Here is a 20,392-nt window from a genome sequence, read left to right on the forward strand (position 1 = left end):
TCCCATGTTGGTCTTGCATATGTTAAATTATAGAGGAGTAAAATCATCAAACTTGCTTATTAACTTCTCAACCCCAGCTATGAAATGATATTTAGTGGTATTTAAAACAACAGCAAAAATAATTGTTTGCTGGAAAACATTTTGGGGAAGGTTTAGTATTTTCATTGTTAATTTGATTTACAGGAAATATGATGTAGTTATTTTAATCATTTGGAAATAAGTTTACTATGATGCTCTGGATGGTGCATAAGTGCTTAGTTGGGAAAAATATTAAGAAATGTATATAAATTAATAATGCTTCTGATAGATAATCTGTAATCTGTTTGGATCAGAAGTATTCTGCCAAAGTCAAGTAGAGTAATCAGAAAACCTACCTGATTGCGAATACTGTTGCTCATGTCGACTATACAGCACTGTTTTGACAGGTATTTTATTTCCCTTTTCCAGCATTCCATGGATTTTTTGCTGTTTCAGTTTGGCCTTTGCACTTTTAAGTATGACTACACAGATTCAAAGTAGGTTGTTTTAACAAGTGGTGGGAATTCTTTTGTCATGGCATAATGTAACACCCTAAGTCTCCTTTTATCTTATTTTCCCCAGGTATATAACAAAGTCTTTTAACTTCTATGTTTTCCCGAAACCCTTCAATAGATCCTCACCAGATGTCAAATTTGTTTGTCAGGTTAGTAGTATAATTGAGTTTTTGTTTTTCTGTTATGAATCCCTGATGAAGCTGTGTGGAAATGAGGAATCAGAATTCTCTTTAAAATTTGGTTCTGTAACCAACTTTGCAGTTTGGGCAAATCATTTTACCTCACTGACCTTCAGTTTTAGGGTTATAAATAAATCATACTCCCATCTTTCCTTTGACCTGAGAGTGAGTTAAGGAATAAGATGTAAGAGACAGGCAGAGAGAGATGGGAACATGAACTTTATTATAAGTAAAGCTGAATTTGAGACCATGACTTCGTACTGTGGCTCTTTGGGGGATTTTTATATTGTCTTACCCCTGAACTCGACCCAGGGATCGATCCCAGGTCTCCTGCATTGCAGGCAGATTCTTTACTGTCTGAGCCACCAGGGAGCCCAGAAGGGGCTAAGCTATATGTGCTCAGTTTCTTTTCCCAAGCTTACCAGTTAGGAAAGAGCGGGTAGAAAAAGACCACTGTTACCTACTGAGGAGGAGAGGGCTGACGTTATGAGCCAAGGTAAGGATACAGGGAGGGTCTCCTTTAGAACAGCCAGTTCAGAGTTGTAGCTGATCTGATGGACATTCAGTGAATGTCAGGTTCCCCTTTCTGCTCTCTTAATAATCTGATTAATGGATAAGGAGATCATTGACGTCCACTGATAAGGAGAATGAATTAGTGTCTATCATATGGATATGTGATGAAGCCTGAGTTTTGGTCTTCTCTTCCTTACAACCTTATGTCTGAGCTTCTCTCGCTGGAGTAACATTAGTTCCTTTGAGTCTTCCCATCTGTCCTTTTTCCTGCATCTAAGTAGTAATGCAGTTAAGAAAGCCTGGAGAGTAGGCTTCTGAGTGACTGAGTCATGTCAGATTCTCTCTGTAATAAGGCAGGATGTAAACAAATGAAACTGAGCATTCATTGTATGTCAGTAGCTGGAGAGAAGGTAATTTTCCTCTTGTAACCGACATTTTTCTTAAATTAGCAGATAAACCATAGTTGATATTTCTTAACCTAGCAATCAGATCAGTTCAGTCGCTCAGTCGTGTCCGACCCTTTGCAACCCCATGGACTGCAGCACGCGAGGCCTCCCTGTCCATCACCAACTCCCGGAGTTTACTGAAACTCGTCCATTGAGTTGGTGATGCCATCCAACCATCTCATCCTCATTTAACAGCTATTTACCAGTCACCTGAGTATAGAATACTTCATTAAACAGTATTTGTAGATTTTCCCTAAGAAAGATAGGTTCAGTTTGGACATTTTATTTATTTAGTTTTCCAGTGGTGGCAGGAAAGGACAGTTCCTTAAAGTGGATTCCATGGTTTTAGCCAGGGATTAATCAGATACTCACAGTGGCAGTGAGACATCTTAGGAGTGACTGTATGTTCTAAAAGACCAACACAAACGCAGTTATTCTAGGAAATCAACTGGAGGCAGATCAGAAGAACCCTACCCATCATACAAAACCATCCTGTGACTACACCTGGAACACTTCATGCAGTTCTAATAGCCAGCCACTCCTTAAAAAAAAGGAAAACATCATAGACTTGAAGATAGGCCAGAGATTAATGGGCTCAAATGGTGCAGTTCTATGGGCTCAAATGGTGCAGTTCTCTATTCTGGAAAAACAAAGGCAGAGAAGAGGTTGAGACTCAGTAAGTAAACTTGGCAGTTGTATGGATAAGGTAAATGATAGTATCTTTGAATTTTTTTTCTGGTCCTCCATCTAAGGTGGATTTTGTCTTGTTTAAAATTCTATGCCTACAGCAGAGTCGCATCTTACAGGGAACTTAGCTTCTAGAGTCAGCGAGTAGGAGATTGTGTCTAGTTAAAAATCAATCTTGAAAAGCTTTTATTATCCTTAAAGCAGGGAAAATTGGGAGGCAAGACAACTTACTGTGCTATCTGAAAACCAAGTATCTGTACACACAGTGAGCCATGCACACTAGGCAGGATGTGGAGGAATGGACCCCGAGAGCCATGCACACGTCTGGAGCATGTGCCCGTCCAGGTGAATTGCGAGGCATCTGCATCGTCTTCACCTCCTTTTTCTTCTCTTCTTTTTTCTGGCTAATCATCTGTAGTTGAGTTCATGGAGGAAAATACATACGTGGTCGTGAAAAGTCAAGACACTGCTGCCATCTATAGAGTAAAAAATAAGTTTCTTTTTTAAATCCCCTCTTCCCCCATGCCACTTCTTTCCCCATTTCACTTCTTTTGTGGCATGTATACATATACTCCTGTGTCTATATATATATACACACACAAACGCAATTTTAGCTTTTTCCTTTAATATGCGCAGAATCATAACATTCATATTTTACATAACTTGCATTTTCCGTTTAACACAATGTCTTCATATTTCATAATACAGATGTATTATAATTTATCTAATTGGAGTTGGAAAGTTTTCCAGTGGCTCCCTAGTTTAAACAATGCTATAGTCAGTGTCCATGTGCATGTGACTTGGTTGTATATAGGAATTTTTTTTTTTTTTTTTGCTGTATCAACATATGTTTTTTAAGCTATTTTTTAAATTTATTTTTAATTGGAGTATAGTTGCTTTACAATGTTGTGTTGGTTTCTGCCGTACAATAGCATGAATTAGCCATAAGTGTACATATATCCCCTCCCTCTTGAACCTCCCTCTCCTTCCTCCCCCACCCCATCTCATTTCTCTAGGTTGTCACAGACTAAGTTTCAGGTTGAACTCCAGGAATGTTTTTATAGGATAGCTTTCCTAGGAGGGGAATTGATGAGTCATAGAACTTAAAAGATTTAAAATTTTGATATATGCCTTAAATTGTCCTCCTTAATATCTATGCTCATCTTTTGAATCCTGAAAATGGTACATTTAGGACAAACCAAAGATAGTGTTTAGTATGTTACAAATAAAGTTTGTTGGTTCGAAGTGTTTTTTCTTTATTGTGGTAAAAAAAAAAAAAATCCATAACCTAAAATTTACCATTTTAAGAGGCATAGAGTTCAGTGGCATAGAGTACATTTTTTGGTGCAGTCTAGAGAGTATTATTTGAGTAGAAAAAATTGCTTCAAAAAGGGGATAGGTGATCTCTGACCCTGATTTTTAAAGAAGGAAGTTAGGCTATTTTGGAGTTTAGTGACAGGAGGGGTAAAAATGCCTTTCCATAATCCATCTTTTGGTGTTCTGTCAGTGATGGGTATTAGGGGAGCAGAGTTATAAGAATACTCAGGCATGGAAGGTAGAGGGGCTTGTGGCCCAAGTCAGAAGGCACTGGGTCTTATTTCAGAACAGGATAAAAAGGGAAGATATAGGGGAAATGGTTGCTTATTTCAAACCACAGAAAACCTGGACATGATAGAAAATGATGTGCCTGTATCCGTATGTGTGTGTGTGCATGCACACATCCCTTGTATATTTGATTAGATTGCTCGTATTTTAAAAGAACTTGTGTCAGGTAATAAAGATACATAAAAGTATATACAATATATAAAACCTTTTAACCTAAGATTCAAAATAAGTAAGTGAAAAATTGGAAGAAAAGAAAAATGAGGGTGTGATTACTCTTACGATTAGAACACAGAATTCATGTCAAAGAAAGTCTTACCTGCTTGTCTCTGAGCTTCCTACCAGCCAAGACAAGGGGGAAACACATCATCAGTTCTGTGGCCCAAAGGATTAAAACAGACCAGGACTCGGGACCAGTTCAGCTTTCCTCAAATTAGTGACCCCAAGACATTTCCCTTTCTGTTGTCATGGTGTTAGTTGCTCAGTCATGTCCAACTCTTTGCAATCCCATGGACTGTAGCCCGCCAGACTTCTCTGTCCATGGAATTCTCCAGGCAAGAATACTGGAGTGGGTAGCCATTCCCTTTTCCAGGGGATCTTCCCAACCCAGGGATTGAACCTAGGTCTCCTTAATTGCAGGCAGATTCTTTATCATCGGAGCCACCCAGGGAAGCCCTCTGTTATCATAAAGAAGTCATTAAGGTAGAAGACCTTGTCTTCAGCAGCATCTCTAAAGTGAATATGATAATGAGCTTACTGGAACTGGAAGAGCATCCTCAGTCTAGATTGATGGTGTAACATGAAGTACAGCTCAGGAAGGACTGCTCTATAAGGGGTCAGATTTAACTGTTCTGACTTTAGTTACTTCAGTTGCTCAGTCGTGTCCGCCTCTTTGAGATCCCATCGACTGCAGCACGCCAGGCTTCCCTGTCCATTACCAAATCACTGAGCTTGCTTAAACTCATGTCCATCAAGTCGTGATGCCATGCAGCCATCTCATCCTCTGTTGTCCCCTTCTCTTCCTGCCTTCAGTCTTTGCCAGCATCAGGGTCTTTTCCAGTGAGTCAGTTCTTCCTGTCAGGTGGCCAAAGTATTGGAGTTTCAGCTTCAGCATCAGTCCTTCCAAAGAATAGTCAGGACTGATTTCCTTTCGAATGGACTGGTTGGATCTCCCTTGGACTTGCTGTCCAAAGGACTCTCAAGAGTCTTCTCCAGCACCACAGTTCAAAAACATCAATTCTTTGGCACTCAGCTTTCTTTATAGTCCAACTCTTACATCCAAACCTGACTACTGGAAAAACCACAGCTTTGACTGCTGCTGCTAAGTTGCTTCAGTCGTGTCCGACTCTGTGTGACCCCATAGATGGCAGCCCACCAGGCATCTCTGTCCCTGGGATTCTCTAGGCAAGAATCTGGAGTGGGTTGCCATTTCCTTCTCCATAGCTTTGACTAGACGGATCTTTGTTGGCAAAGTAATGTCTCTGCCTTTTAATATGCTGTCTAGGTTGGTCATAGCTTTTCTTCCAAGGAGCAAGTGTCTTTTAATTTCATGGCTGCAGTCACCATCTGAAGTGATCTTGGAGCCCAAGAAAATAAAATCTGTCATTGTTTGCATTGTTTCTCCATCTATTTGCCGTGAAGTGATGGGACTGGATGCCATGATCTTTGTTTTTTAATGTTGAGTTTTAAGCCAGCTTTTTCACTTTCCTCTTTCACTTTCATCAGGAGCTTCTTTAGTTTCTTTTTAGCATATTAAAAAGCAGAGACATTACTTTGCCAACAAAGGTCCGTCTGGACAAAGCTATGGTTTTTCCAGTAGTCATGTATGTATGTGAGAGTTGGTCTATAAAGCTGAGTGCTGAAGAATTGATGCTTTAGAACTGTAGTGTTGGGGAGGACTCTTGAGAGCCCCTTGGACAGTAAGGAGATCCAACGAGTCCATCCGAAAGGAAATCAGTCCTGAATATCCTGAATATATTGGAAGGGCTGATGCTGAAGCTGAAACTCTAATACTTTGGCCACCTGATGCGAAGAGCTGACTCAGAAAAGACCCTGACGCTGGGAAAGATTGAAGGCGGGAGGAAAGGGGATGACAGGATGAGATGGTTGGATGGCATCACTGACTGAATGGACATGAGTTTGAGTAAACTCTGGGAGTTGGTGATGGACAGGGCGGCCTGGTGTCTTGCAGTCCATGGGGCTGCAAAGAGTTAGATACGACTGAGTGACTGAACTGAACTGAACACAGTCAAAGGCTTTGGTGTAATCAATAAAGCAGAAGTAGATGTTCTTCTGGAATTCTCTTGCTTTTTCGATGATCCAACAGATATTGGCTATTTGATCTCTGGTTCCTCTGCCTTTTCTAAATCCAGCTTGAACATCTGGAAGTTCATGGTTCACATACTGTTGTAGCCTGGCTTGGTGAATTTTGAGCATTACTTTGCTAGCATGTGAGATGAGTGCAGTTGTGTGGTAGTTTGAATATTCTTTGGTGTTGTCCTTCTTTGGGATTGGAATGAAAACTGACCTTTTCCAGTCCTGTGGCCACTGCTGAGTTTTCCAAATTTGCTGGCATATTGAGTGCAACACTTTCACAGCATCATCTTTTAGGATTTGAAATAGCTCAACTGGGATTCCGTCACCACCACTAGCTTTGTTTGTAGTGATGCTTCCTAAGGACCACTTGACATCACATTCTAGGATGTCTGGCTCTAGGTGGATGATCACACTATTGTGGTTATCTGGGTCATGAAGATCTTTTTTGTATAGTTCTTCTGTGTATTCTTGCCACCTCTTCTTAGTATCTTCTGCTTCTGTTAGGTCCATACTATTTCTGTCCTTTACTGTGGCCATCTTTGCATGAAATAGTCCCTTGGTATCTCTGATTTTCTTGAAGAGATCTCTAGTATTGACCATTCTATTGTTTTCCTCTATTTCTTTGCATTGATCACTGAGGAAGGCTTTCTTATCTCTCCTTGCTTTTCTTTGGAACTCTGCATTCAAATGGGTGTATCTTTCCTTTTCTCCTTTGCCTTTAGCTTCTCTTCTTTTCTCAGCTATCTGTAAGATCTCAGACAACCATTTTGCCTTTTTGCATTTCTTTTTCTTGGGGATGGTCTTGATCACTGCCTCCTGTACATGTTATAAACCTCTGTCCATAGTTCTTCAGGCTCTGTGTCTATCAGATCTAATCCCTTAAATCTATTTGTCTCTTCTAGTGTATAATCATAACGGATTTGATTCAGGTCATACATGAATGGTCTAGTGGTTTTCCCTACTTTCTTGCATTTAAGTCTGAATTTTTCAATAAGGAGTTCATGATCTGAGCCACAGTCGGTTCCTGGTCTTGTTTTTGCTGACTGTACAGGGCCTCTCCATCTTTGGCTGCAAAGAATAAAATCAGTGTGATTTTGGTATTGACCATCTGGTGATATGCATGTGTAGTCTTCTCTTGTGTTGAAAGAGGGTATTTGCTGTGACCAGTGTGTTCTCTTCGCAAAACTCTATTAGGCTTTGCCCTGCTTCATTTTGTACTCCAAGGCCAAGTTTGCCTGTTACTCCAGGTATCTCTTGACTTCCTATTTTTGCATTCCAGTCCACTATGATGAAAAGGACATGTTTTTTGAGTTTTATTTCTAGAATGTTTTGTAGGTCTTCATAGAACCATTCAGCTTTAGCTTCTTCAGTGGTACTGGTTGGGATATAGATTGGATTACTGTGACATTGAATGATTTTCTTTGGAAACGAACAGAGATCATTCTGTTGTTTTTGAGATTGCACTCAAGTACTGCATTTCGGACTCTGTTGACTATGAGGGCTACTCCATTTCTTCTAAGAGATTCTTGCCCACAGTAGTAGATACAATGGTCATCTGAGTTAAATTCACCCATTCCAGTCTGTTTTAGTTCACTGATTACTAAAATGTCGATGTTCCCTCTTGCTATCTCCTGTTTGACCACTTCTAATTTACCTTAATTCATGGACCTAACATTCCAGATTCCTATGCAATATTGCTCTTTACAGCATCAGACTTTACTTCCATCACCAGTCACATCCAAAACTGGGCATTGTTTTCGCTTTGGCTCCGTCTCTTCATGCTTTCTGGAGTTATTTTTCCACTCATCTCCAGTAGCATATTGGACACCTACTGACCTGGGGAGTTCATTTTTCAGTGTCATATATCCTTTTTCCTTTCATACTGTTCATGGGGTTCTCAAGGCAAGAAATTGAAGTGGTTTGCCATTCCCTTCTCCAGTGGACCATGTTTTGTCAGAACTCGCCACCATAACCCTTGCGTCTTGGGTGGCCCTGCACAGCATGGCTCATAGTTTCATTGAGTTAGACAAGGCTGTTCTGACTTAAAACAAGAATAAAATTAGAGAAGCTCAGTGATGTTTCCCACTCTTCAGTCAGTTGAGTAAGGACTTTGAAAATATTCCCATTCTTGTGTATTGTTACTTACTTAATATTTTTGGTACGTTTACTTATTTATCTTGACTTTGAGATATGTGTTTAAGAAGTCTCTTTACTGGGAATTTTTCTGTATTATGGTGTTGAATGTAAAGAACATCCAATTAAGATTTTGGGCTTCCAGAATCTAAGTTGAAGTGAATATTGATACCTTATAATTTGGACATTTGTTCCCTTAAACTTGAACCTGGGGTGAGATAATATAAATGCATTTAATTTTTATTCAGGAGTTTCCTGCCTATTCGGAGAGTATATGTTCACCAAGTAAAATTCTCTTAAATGTTGGGTAACAAAGGATATTTGTCTTATAAGCTATACGGGAGAAGCCCAGATAGTTGAGGTGCATGAATGGACGGTTCGGCAGCCGTGGAGTAGAAACCCCTCGTCCTCTGACCCGTGGTGTGCTGCCCCCTTGCCTGGTTGCCTTTGTTTACTCCCCAGAGTTCTTTCTCTGCTTCTGTTCACACACCTGCCATGAGCATCATTGAAATGCATGTTCTATTTACTCTTGTTTCAGAGCTCAAGCATTGACTTTCTAGCAAGCCAAGGATTTGATTTTAATAAAGTTTTTCGCAACGGTAAGATTGCATGTGACTTCTCTTCAGAGCTTGTAAATCTAGATTCGGTTGAGAATTATCTTTCTGTGTCTACTGTCTGAGACAGGGTCTCGCATTTCCATTCCAGCCTGTGCAGCCATTAGAGTTTTAATTGTGCCCCACTGTTGAAGGCCTGGTCAAGCATGAATGGAACAGGAGAGGAGCTACTGCCTCATTTAGCTCTAATGAGGCCTCTCGAGCCCCTGGGTTCGCTGAGTGGAGCTTGTGCTGTGACTGGTGTGACTCAGTCGCTTGGCAGACTCCCTGTGGGGTGTGCGTCCCTGTTGTCTTCCACTGAGACAAGTGCTCCCGTGTCACGTTTTCAAAAACAGTCATGTCTCAGTAACACTGGTCTTTGGAGGAAAAATCTCAATTCTGATGGCTAACTTGCTGGTGTGATGTGCTGACCAGCAACCTGGCGGGGTGGGGGGACCAATTCCTAGTCCTTATCCCCAGTACAGGGCACGATCCCTCAGAGAGGTGATTGTTAAATATTTAATGAATGAACACTGGACATTCAAGCATGTCAGAGTGGCTTGTTTTCCTCCATTCATTTATTTCCCGAAAAGTGCCTGGGAAAGCCTCTGTTGTTCCCAGCAGTATTAAGTGCCTGCTGCTCTAAGGTCAGTAGCTACTTTTCACTTAATTATTCTTGTAAACTGTGTTCTTTCCTGTGGTGGATGTGTTACTGAGTGAGGTAGGGAAGGAGATATTTCTCAGCAAAAGTTCTAGAAGACAGACTTCAACTACAATCTCTTTCCCTCAGGATGATCTCCTTGTAGGGTCTTTAGGACCATGTCATGTTATTTGTTAATTGCTTCAGTGGTGCTGCATCTTCATATCTACTGATGATTTTGATTTTTGGAAATGCTAAAAAAAATTTTGAATCCAAACTGCTTAACCTAGTGTGTAAACCTGCTGGGTAACACAATTTGGGTATAACAAAGTAAATTTATTTCCTTTGGCTCACGCTTGACTCTGAAAGCCACTATAAAATACAAACTCCACATGTAGTTAGAGCACTGTGATGGAATGTGTGCAATTTTTTTGTTTATTTTGGGTGCACTGTGTGGCATGTGGGATCTTAGTTCCCTGACCAGGGATTGAACTTGTGCCCCCTGCATTGGAAGCGTGCAGTCTTAACCACTGGACCATCTGGGAAGTCTTATCGCAGAAATGTTTTGAAGGAACTACTTTAACTAGATTCCTATGAATGTGTAATTTCCAGCCTGACGGTTTTATTTTCATAGAAGGAGAGAAACAGCTAAATAGGAGGATGCTTCATTTTCTAGTTTTGTAGTCAGACCTTGGAGTATTTTAGTCACAGCTGCATCACGGCTCCCAGGCCATCTGTTATTACTGAGACTCTTATCCCTGTGCTTTAAATCTGACCCAGACCTTCACTCCTCTTCCTCATTAAATCTTTCCACTCTAGGGTTTATACATGCCAGACCCTTTCCTCCTGGCAGTCTCCTTGGAAGTGCCTCTGACTTGCTTGTCTGAAGTGGAACCAGGTGGCTGTGGTCACCATTCTCCCAAGCACAGATGGTTTCAGCTCTGTCTGTGCAGCTGGGCGTAGGCCTGCCACCTTCAGTCCAGCTAAGTTCTTCTCAGGAGCCACAGCTCTTCCCAGGGCTGTGTAACCAGCTCTGCTGTCCCCCTTCTGCTGACGTCCTAGGCATGGCCTTCACCAGAAGCCTAGACTTTGGCTCATCTTTCTCTCTATCCCTACCTTTCTCCTCCTTGGGTGATGCCAGCATCCACAGGGAGCACCTGCAAAAGCCCTGTCATGTCTGCCCACAGTGGTCAGCAGCCCTTGCTTCTGCCTCCGCTTAACTGTCCACTCCCTTAGTGGCATCATGGGTCTTATCAGCAGGAACTGAGCCCACCTCTATCGTTTCTCCCTGACAGCGCCTCCTCTTGTCCTTCGCATCCACTTGGCTATCTCATTTCAGCAATTGGTTGACCTCCATTGCTTTCTCACTGTCAGTTAACCTTCTACTCTCTGGTCTAGACTTCTCTCCTTGTCTGCCTGGTCTGTTATTATCCTTTCTTCTTCCTCCTTGATCCCCTCCATATATTGAACTTGTCTAGCTAAGTCCCAGCCTTGGTTGGTTCTGATCATTCACTTTCTCTCTTCTTTAGCATCTGAGTATTGCAGTAAAATGGGACATACCTGAGTTCATTTGTCATTTTAAATTCATGAGCGCAAGCATCAAGTAAGGACTCCATCGTGCTCAAAAATCCTACTTTTCTGACTTAGAAATTCCCTTTCCGGCTTTCTATGATATCAGTATTTTTACCATCTCTCTTCAGGCTTCCCACTCAGTTCATGCCTCAGTGAAAATAGAAGCCAGCAGGCAAGAGCCAGTTTGTGTTCTTACCACCAGACCCACAGGTCTCCCCACGGAGCCTGGGCCCAGCCTTTTCACAGGTGCTCCTTAGAAGGCTAGTCCCTCCCTCTGTGTCAGGCACTGGCACTTCCAGTTTGCCCTTCTGTCTGATGGATGTTTTCCCTTCTCTGCTGATCATTCCATCAACCTGTGTAAACATTCTTTTAGTGCAGAGCTCCTTCATCTAGTCCATGGGCCACCTTCCTGCCATAGACAGAATTCCGGAGTCTGTGAATCTGGGGAAGGTGGTGAGGCGTTGACATCTATATTTTGTCTAACCTTGAACTGAATTTGTTCATTTCTTCTCTTAGGAATGTAGGCAACAACCCAGCCGCCTTAGCAGTAGCAGGAAGTTTGTCCTCAAGTGAAATCCTAGATATCTTCAAATGGCATTTTCGTTGTGGCAGATTTCTTGAATATTGTTTACCTTCATCAATACTTGAAGTTATTGTAGTTATTTCACCTGCCATTAGGTCTTTAAAAAAAAAAAATTTTATGTATTTAATTTACTTATTTGGCTGCACCAGGTCTTAGTTGCAGCACTTGGAGTCTTCGATCTTTGTTGCAGCATGTGAACTCTCAGTTATGGCACGCAAGATCTAGTTCCCTGACTAAGGATTGAACCCGGGCCGCCTACATTGGGAGTGCAGAGTCTTAGGACCAGTGGGGAAGTCCCTGCTGTTAGGTCTTCTTATTTAATGTGTTGACCAGGAAGCTGGTATCTTATATTACTATATCATAGATATAAAAAAAGTCCTTGGTAACTGTTTCACTATAATTACTTTTCTTTATAATCTTGTGTATTTTATTTTATGCATTTGAAAACATCATTTTGAGGAAGGGCCTGTAGATTTCACCTGACCACCAAAGAAGTAGGTGGCACGTGAAGATGAATCACGCCTGTGGGAATATCTCTATCTCGAAATAACTCTAACCAAAGCAAACCCATCCCCCTCAATTGATTCCACATCCCCAGCATCACTTCTGCCCTGTGATGCTCCCACTCGGAGCAAAGCATCTTGAGTGAGGTGTTTGCTCTCACCGTTCCTGCCTCTTCCCTTCTCGTTTTCTCTTTACCCACCCCAGCTGGTCTGCTGTCTGCACCCCTCTTCGGACTTGACTGGTTGGGTCAGACTGCCAGGATCTCACACCTCATGGATCCTTTTTTGTTCTCCCTCCGCCTTTGGCGGAATTTGACTGGGTCGGTTGCTCCCTCCTCCCCGGACACTCTCCCCTGGCTTTCAGACTCTTCGTTCTCTGGTTTTCCTCCTGCCTCCTTCTGGACTCCTCCACATCCTGACGGACTCTTTTTCGTCTCATCTGGCTTCAGTGTTAGTCTCATATATTCCATAGTTTTATTTACTTTTTATTATTAAATTCTTATTTTGAAATAATCTCAGGCTTTATAAATGTTGCCAAAATACCTCAGAGAATTCCTGGTACCTGCCCTCCAGTTTCCTGAACGTGGGCATTATACTGTCTGCCTTGTCGTCCTTTCTCTCATTACATGCGTGTGTATAATTTTTTTCCCCCCAAACCATTTTAGAGTAAGTTCCAAACGTGACATTTCTTTATTCCTAACTACTTCAGTGTGAATTTTCCTAAAAACAAGTACCTTCTCTCACACAGTACAGTAATCCAAATTAGGAAATGGACATTGCTCCAGTACCGTTACCTCATTTACAAACCTAATATATATAAGTTTTGCTACTTAAGAGTAAAAGAGAAAAACAACTTCTCCCCATCCAGATTCAGTCTGGGCTCACACACTGCATCTAAGCTGTCGTATCTCTTTGCTCTTTTACAGTCCAGAACAATTTCTCAGTCTGTCTTTGATTTGAAAACCTTGACAGTTTTTTTGTAGTAGAGGCTAGTTTGTGGCATGCCCTTCAATTGGGACTTTTTTTGATGTTTCCTCAGCCAAGTCCAGAAGCATCCATTCGTATCGGGCAGAGATACTGCAGATGTGTGCTGCTCAGTACATCATATCAGGAGAATGTGACACCAGTGAGCCGAGTTACTGATGATTATAGCTTTTCTTTTTACTTTTAGAAAAATACACGTACAGTACATCATCTGTTAACCATTTCTAAGTATACAGTTGGCTGGTATTAAGTACATGCATATTGTTGTGCAGCTTTTGGTGTTTGTAATGTTGATCAGACTTCTTCAGTTAGGTTTAGCATCCACTGATGAGTCGTGCTTGAGACAATTATTATTGCTGACAAATGATGATTTTCTAACTTCATCATTGGTTCTACAGTTTGTTAACTGTCCCATGACTTGTAATGCCTCCCTTCATCCTGATGACACCTGAATTTATATCTCAACACCTTTCTCCTGAGCTTTAGGCTTATATTTGTAGCTCTTCATTTATATGTACATCCCTAGATGATTTAATATATCCTGGAGGTAGCTTTTGGACATGGACAGCCATGTCCATTTATTTACCCACTGTGTATGGCTGTTTCCATGTTACAAAGATGTTGAGATCTCATGTTGCCACAGAGATCTCCATATGGCTCATAAGCCTAAAATGTTTATTGTTTGTCCCTTTAAGGAAAGGTGTACTGATCTCTGATCTAAGCAGTTATCTCCTGCCTGGACAACCCCAGTGGACAGTTCCTTCTCGCTGACCTCCCTACTTCAGTTCTCATGGGAGTCCAGATGGTCTTTTAAAAACATGGAGCAGGGCTTCCGTGGTTGTCTAGTTGTTCAGAATCCGTCTTGCAATGCACATGGGTTTGATCCCTGGTCCAGGAAGATTCCATATGCAGTAGGGCAGCTAGCCCGTACATCACAACTACTGAACCTGAGTGAGCTCTAGAGCCTGTGCCCGCCACAGCTAGAGAGTAGCCCCTGCTGTCCACAACTGGAGAAAGCCCGTGTGCAGCAGCGAAGACCCAGTGCAGCCAAAAATAAATAAATAAATATTTATTAAAGAGCACATGAAAATATGGAGCCAATAATGTGATTATTATGCTTAAAACCTTCCAGTAGCATCCTGTTGTTGTTAGAATAAGTAAATTCTTACTGTGGCCTCTAAGGGCCCGTGTGATCTTGCTCCATCCTCTCCAGCCTGACATTACTCCGTTCTCCTGCTTACAGCTTCCTTCTTCTGGAACTGTTTCTGAGACAGTCCAAGCCATTTCTGTCCTCTAGGCATTTATGCCTGTTGCCCGCCTGAAATACTCTTCCCCCAGCCCTTGTATGTCTGATCCATGCTCACCTTTTAGGTCCTCCTGCCCGGTGGCCTTCTCTGGTCGTCCTAAGGTTGTTCCCTTCACTACAGAGCAGGACACATCTACCTTGTTCATCATTAGCTCACCGGTACCTGGCACAGTGCCTGGGACAGTGTACATGCCAAGTCACAGTCTATTGAGAGATGAATGAATCAATGAGCACATGGAGTGAATGAAATAGACACACACATTTCAAAATCACTTGCTTTTTCCTTTTTTTTGAGCTGTAGTCAAATATGGTCTTTCCCGAATCTTTTAGACTCTGATTTGTTACAAAATTTTTTATGATAAACAGTGACTTCCGCTAATGCATGCTTTTAAAAATTCTGTTCAGGAATTCCGTACTTAAACCAGGAAGAAGAAAGACAGTTAAGAGAGCAGTATGATGAGAAGCGTTCGCAGTCCAATGGCGCAGGTGCTCTGTCCTACACGTCTCCTAACACTTCAAAGTGTCCCGTGACGATTCCTGACGATCAGAAGAAGTTTATGGAGCAAGTGGTGTAAGTTCCTGCGCTGAAACCAGACGTGCGATGAGACACGTGTCTTGGGGCAGGATTGATGCCTGTATGTCAGGCTTGTGTTACCCACACACAGTGCACATCACAGTGTGATGTGAGGGCAGGATTTCATTGTGGCATACCTGAGTTGGTGTTATATGTTGTTGTTCAATCGCTAAGTTGTGTCTGTCTCTTTGCAACCCCATGGACTACAGCATGCCAGGCTTTTCTGTACTTCACTGTCTCCCAAAGTTAGCTCAAACTCATGTCTATTGCGGAGAAGGCAGTGGCACCCCACTCCAGTACTCTTGCCTGGAAGATCCCATGGATGGAGGAGCCTGGTGGGCTACAGTCCATGGGGTCGCTGAGAGTTGGACACAACTAAGCAACTTCACTTTCACTTTTCATTTTCATGCATTGGAGAAGGCAATGGCAGCCCACTACAGTGTTCTTGCCTGGAGAATCCCAGGGACAGGGGAGCCTGGTGGGCTGCTGTCTATGGGGTCGCACAGAGTCGGACACGACTGAAGTGACTTAGCAGCAGCAGCATGTCCATTGAGTTTGTGATGCCATCCAACCATCTACTGTCAATTGTAAGTTGAGTTCTGTGTGCTGTGTGCAGACTTGCCATGTGTCACCAGGCCAGAGACTGCCTTGGCAAGTGGGCAGACCTCTTGTGTGGACCACCGGCCTGACAGCCACTGTCTAGTTCCCCCGAAGGCAGAGGCTCATCCAGATATTGCAACATATCCGTGGTTTTTTTTTCCTGCTGTGGTGAAGTTTCTGACAAGCAAATGTGCCACGGGAGGAGCATCTGGTTTTGCTCAGTTTAGTTATCAATATAACTGCTGACTCATTGGAAAAGGCCCTGATGTTGGGAAAGATTGAAGAGGCAGAGGATGAGATGGTTGAACGGCATTACTGATTCAATGGACATGAGCTTGGGCAAACTCAGAGACGGTGAGGCAGAGGGAAGCCTGGCGTGCTGCAGTCCATGTTGTCAAGAAGAGTTGGACACGACTTGGCAACTGAACAGCAGACTTGGTGACTGAACAACAAAACGACTTTACTAGGAAGTAAAAATGTAAATCACTTGTATCGATGAATCCTTGAGATTTTGTCACTAACTCGTTAATAACAATGACAAAAAGAATCTGCCAAAGTAAAGTATTTTTCTTTAAGCCTTACTGAACTAAAAAGTTATGATTTGGTAAAATTACATTCTCATATGTTATTGCTTTTGAGTATGATGGTTCTGTTGATTGATGACTTCATTCCTTAACGATGTTGATGGTCATGTTTTTATTCTAATTCTTCAGAGAGAAAATAGAAGATTTATTACAAAGTGAAGAAAACAAGAACCTGGATTTAGAACCATGTACTGGGTCAGTTGCCTTGAATATTTTCACTTGTTCTTTTTTGGGAAAGGTAGATGATTTCTGGCATGTGCTCTACTTGGTCTCTTAAAAACTTTCATAAATAGTCTTTTTATTATAGGTATGTTGTCAAGATTTCAGCACTAATTTTAGCATTAACGCAGTGGGGACCGTGGTATATTGAGACACTGAATGAGTACTTTGTCCTGTCCTGGAGGGAAGAAAACTGTTGTGCACCTTTGTTTTAAGTCATGCTCAAGAGTGGCGTAATTATTGTAGCCTTGATGTGTGCTTCATACAGAAAGGCTTCAGAAGAGCAGAGTCCATTGTTAGGCTATTTCTTTCCTTTTCATTTCTCTCTGCAGTAAAAAGCGTTGGTGTTTCAAAGAGTCAGTAACTGAAACAGCCTGTTTTCCTTCCTTTTGCTTTGTGACTAGCTTCACAGAATTGTTTTAATGCATCTGTCTACTTAAAATTCTCTTCATACAACCACAGAAGGTAATATTTTGGTTAGATGAGGACTTCTGCCTCTTCTATAAAGGCAGTATAATAATAGCAATGATAAAGAGCATTTTCAATTCATTAATTCTCTTGGAGAAGGGAATGGCTACTTCAGTATTCTGGCCTAGAGAATTCCATGGACTGTTCCATGGGGTCGCAAAGAGTTGGATATGACTGAGCGACTTTCACTTTCATGTTCAATTCATTAGTTGAACTGTGTGGTGACATAGTTGCGGCACACGGGCTTCTCTCATTGCAGCTTGAGGGCGTCTCTCTAGTTGTGGTGTGTGGGCTTAATTGCCCCTCGGCATATAGGATCTTAGTTCCCCGACTAGGAATCAAACCCGAGTCCTCTCCATTGGAGAGTGGATTTTTAACCACTGGACCACCAGGGAAGTCCCAGTAAAGACCATTTTGATGAAGAAACGTGGTGAGGAATCCTCCCACCTCAAGCATCCTCTCTGTTCTTTTTTTGCATGTTAACTCACTTCTAATGAAGCCTCTTTTAAACTTACACGGTATTTCCCAGCCAGTGCTTGGTCAGTTTGAATTTTCCTTCGATGATTGCAAATTAATACCTTTTCATTTGTTTTCATAGGTTCCAAAGAAAACTGATTTATCAGACTTTGAGCTGGAAGTAAGTGTTTATATTATACATGAGGGCTCTGTGAGGGACCCAGGATTAAAAAATTGAACTCAGTTTTTTAGCCTTTTTTTCATTTTTGATGTTCTGCTGGTTTTGATGACTTGACCATCCCATGTTCTTGGGCAGTGCTTCATTTTGTTACTGTTTTCCCCCCAATTTCTTAAGTTAAATATCCACTTAATTTATTTGCCCCTACTTCTTAGTAGCTGCTGTAAAGGCTTTACAGTTTTCTTTTAATGATCAATTTGGCGTATCCTAAATTGTAGTAGTATTTTTGTTCTTTGAAGGTATATGATAAAGATTTGGCTTTAAGACCTGGGAAGTACTCAGGTGAATGCTCTTTGTTTTTCTTTTTTGGAACAGGATAATTTTTATTTAGATTCTTGTCATTTAAGTTTTTAATTTATGCAGCTTAAAATATTTAATTATATTAGGCTGCCTTCTTTACTATATTTCAGTAGCATTGTATACAAAATTTTTAATTTCATACTTTTGCTGTTCATAAGAAATATTGAAATAAAATAGATTAAATGAAAGGTGAATGCTTTTTCTAAAGCAGGGATTAGACCATGGGTGGGTTTCAGGAGGCCTGTGAATCTCCTGAAATAATATCCAAAATTTTGTATGTGTTTTTTTCTGGAGGTGTTTCCATCAGTTTAGTTATATTTTCAAGTGACTCTCTTAACTTATCAGTTGAATGTCAGGATTGGACAGATGGATGTTTGCACTTGACTTTGTTTGGGGTTTTTGTTCTTTCATTAGAATCTGCCAATGGCATGTACATTGGGAATTTACTTTGACCAGACCAGGAAAAGGGCCGTTATTAATTTGATCAGGCTCCTTTCCTCTCATGTTATCCTTGCAACATACTCCCCATGGATTCCAGGTTCCTCTCCTTGGCAGATGTCAACTACTTTGCCAGCTTACCACAGAGTTGCTCATCTCAAACCTCCCCTGTGTGTGCCCAGACTATCCAAAGAGACCTTCAAAATTTCACTTAGGAAGTAAGCATTGTGACATTTAGAAGCAAGATTTGACTGTGAGGTAATGTGTTGACTGTATTATATGATGCCTGACATTTCAGAAGCTGCCTAAGTCCTAAAAACTTAATTTGAAATCAGATACATTGCTGTATTCTAAGAGCAGAGATAGGGAAACATTTGGAAACTGAAATATTATGGAATAGGCTTACTCTACAGTCTTCCTTGTAGTAATATTTATTGCATACTTGATAAAACAGGTGCAATGAAATTATAGCTATATAGTTGTTTTGAAAGTACTTTAGGGTCTTAGCTGTCATTATCTCATCTACTGATAATCATGTTTTCTTTCTTTTCTTTAGGTATCCCAAAGGCATTCATGTTGAGACTTTAGAAACCGAAAAGGTAACTCCAAGGCTTATCCAGGGCCAACATTAAATGCATTGAACCAGTGCCACAATATTCAAATACAAAGCACAATCAGATCAAGAAGTTGAAAGTCAGAGTTGCCTCCCATACGTTTGAGCTGGGTGACATTGGACAAATCATTTCCCCGCTGCCAGCCTCAGTTTCCTCATTTGTAATCCATGCATGAGCATGGTAATGATGAGCTCTACTGTCTCACAGCTTTTTAACAAGTAGTAGATGGAACTGAACTTTGTAAACTTCAGAGCATGCAAATGTTACTACATGTTCTCATCATCACAGAAAGCTGATATGCGTGGTACTCATGTAGTAATTGCTTCTTGTTACATGGGCCACTAAAATTAAGTTTTAGAATCTGGGGCATCAACATGCTGTCATCATGTATTCCCAGAGAGCAGTGATAGAACCGAAATGGATAGTGATGGGCCGATGGTGGATTCCTTTGACAGAACTATAGAATTTTAGAATTTAGTTCTTGTTCTTAAGTGAAATGTCTAATTAAATAAGAGATTACGTAAATTAAATCTTGCTAGAAGATAAATCTCAAACTTTGACACAGGAGATTTTGCGGTGTTTGTTATCTGACAAGTTACTGGAAAATCCAGCATTTTTCTCTTATGTTAATGAGATGTGATATAGAAATTTTAAAAATTGAGGTATGGTTGACTTATAGTATTAGTTTTAGGTATATAATATAATGATTCAAATTTATATGAGTTACGTAGAATTTTTATTTCAAAACCAACTATTTTGAAATCCATGTTCAAATGCAACATCTTAGTGTCCATTATGGAGTGTCTTAACTCTCACAGTCTCTTGATATTATAATTTACTCTGTTGGGGTGAATTAATAAATCATGGGAAAATGTTGTGGAAACATGGAGACGAATTCTAGTTTATAAAGCAACAACTCAACTTTTGGTGGCATTTCAAGATACTTTGAATATGTTTAGCCTCTGAAAGACTGTGCACTGATAAAAATTATAACTTCTAATGGTAGCAGAACCTGAATTTCAGAGGGTGAGGAGGGTCAGGTAGCTTCCAGAAAATTGTGTATCTGCTTTATGTCTTTTAGAAAGAGCGATATATTGTTATCAGCAAAGTAGACGAAGAAGAACGCAAAAGAAGAGAGCAACAGAAACATGCTAAGGAACAGGTGATTGAACGACACTCATTTCCTTTGGGTGACAAATGGCAACAGAGTTGTAGATCCTATGTTGGATTCAATTTAGTGAATCATTTTCTACCATAGAAGAACTGAATTCATAGCAAAACCTGAAAGAAAATGAGGGAAACCTAAGGGTA

At 41.0% G+C, this 20,392-nt stretch overlaps 1 protein-coding gene across 15 annotated transcripts in view; it reads left to right on the forward strand.

The window, feature by feature from the left end:
• Positions 1-20,392, forward strand: part of PARN (poly(A)-specific ribonuclease) — a 177,438-nt gene that overhangs the window by 3,737 nt on the left and 153,309 nt on the right. For 10 of the 15 annotated variants that reach the window (XR_014072950.1, XR_014072949.1, XM_081556349.1 and 7 more), the window contains exons 4-11: positions 448-515; positions 601-682; positions 8,948-9,008; positions 14,996-15,161; positions 16,478-16,543; positions 17,634-17,672; positions 19,024-19,066; positions 20,163-20,243. Coding sequence is in view for 13 of the 15 variants with exons in the window: in XM_081556341.1 (XP_081412467.1) it covers positions 448-515; positions 601-682; positions 8,948-9,008; positions 14,996-15,161; positions 16,478-16,543; positions 17,634-17,672; positions 19,024-19,066; positions 20,163-20,243 (606 nt within the window). In the remaining 2 variants the exon portion in view is untranslated. The remainder of the gene's footprint in view (positions 1-447; positions 516-600; positions 683-8,947; positions 9,009-14,995; positions 15,162-16,477; positions 16,544-17,633; positions 17,673-19,023; positions 19,067-20,162; positions 20,244-20,392) is intronic. The other 5 variants (XM_081556354.1, XM_081556344.1, XM_081556343.1 and 2 more) reach the window with 2 other exon arrangements.

The sequence above is a fragment of the Giraffa tippelskirchi genome, chromosome 13, assembly GCF_054371585.1.
Source record: "Giraffa tippelskirchi isolate mGirTip1 chromosome 13, T2T-mGirTip1v1.2.pri, whole genome shotgun sequence".
Lineage (NCBI taxonomy): Eukaryota > Metazoa > Chordata > Mammalia > Artiodactyla > Giraffidae > Giraffa > Giraffa tippelskirchi.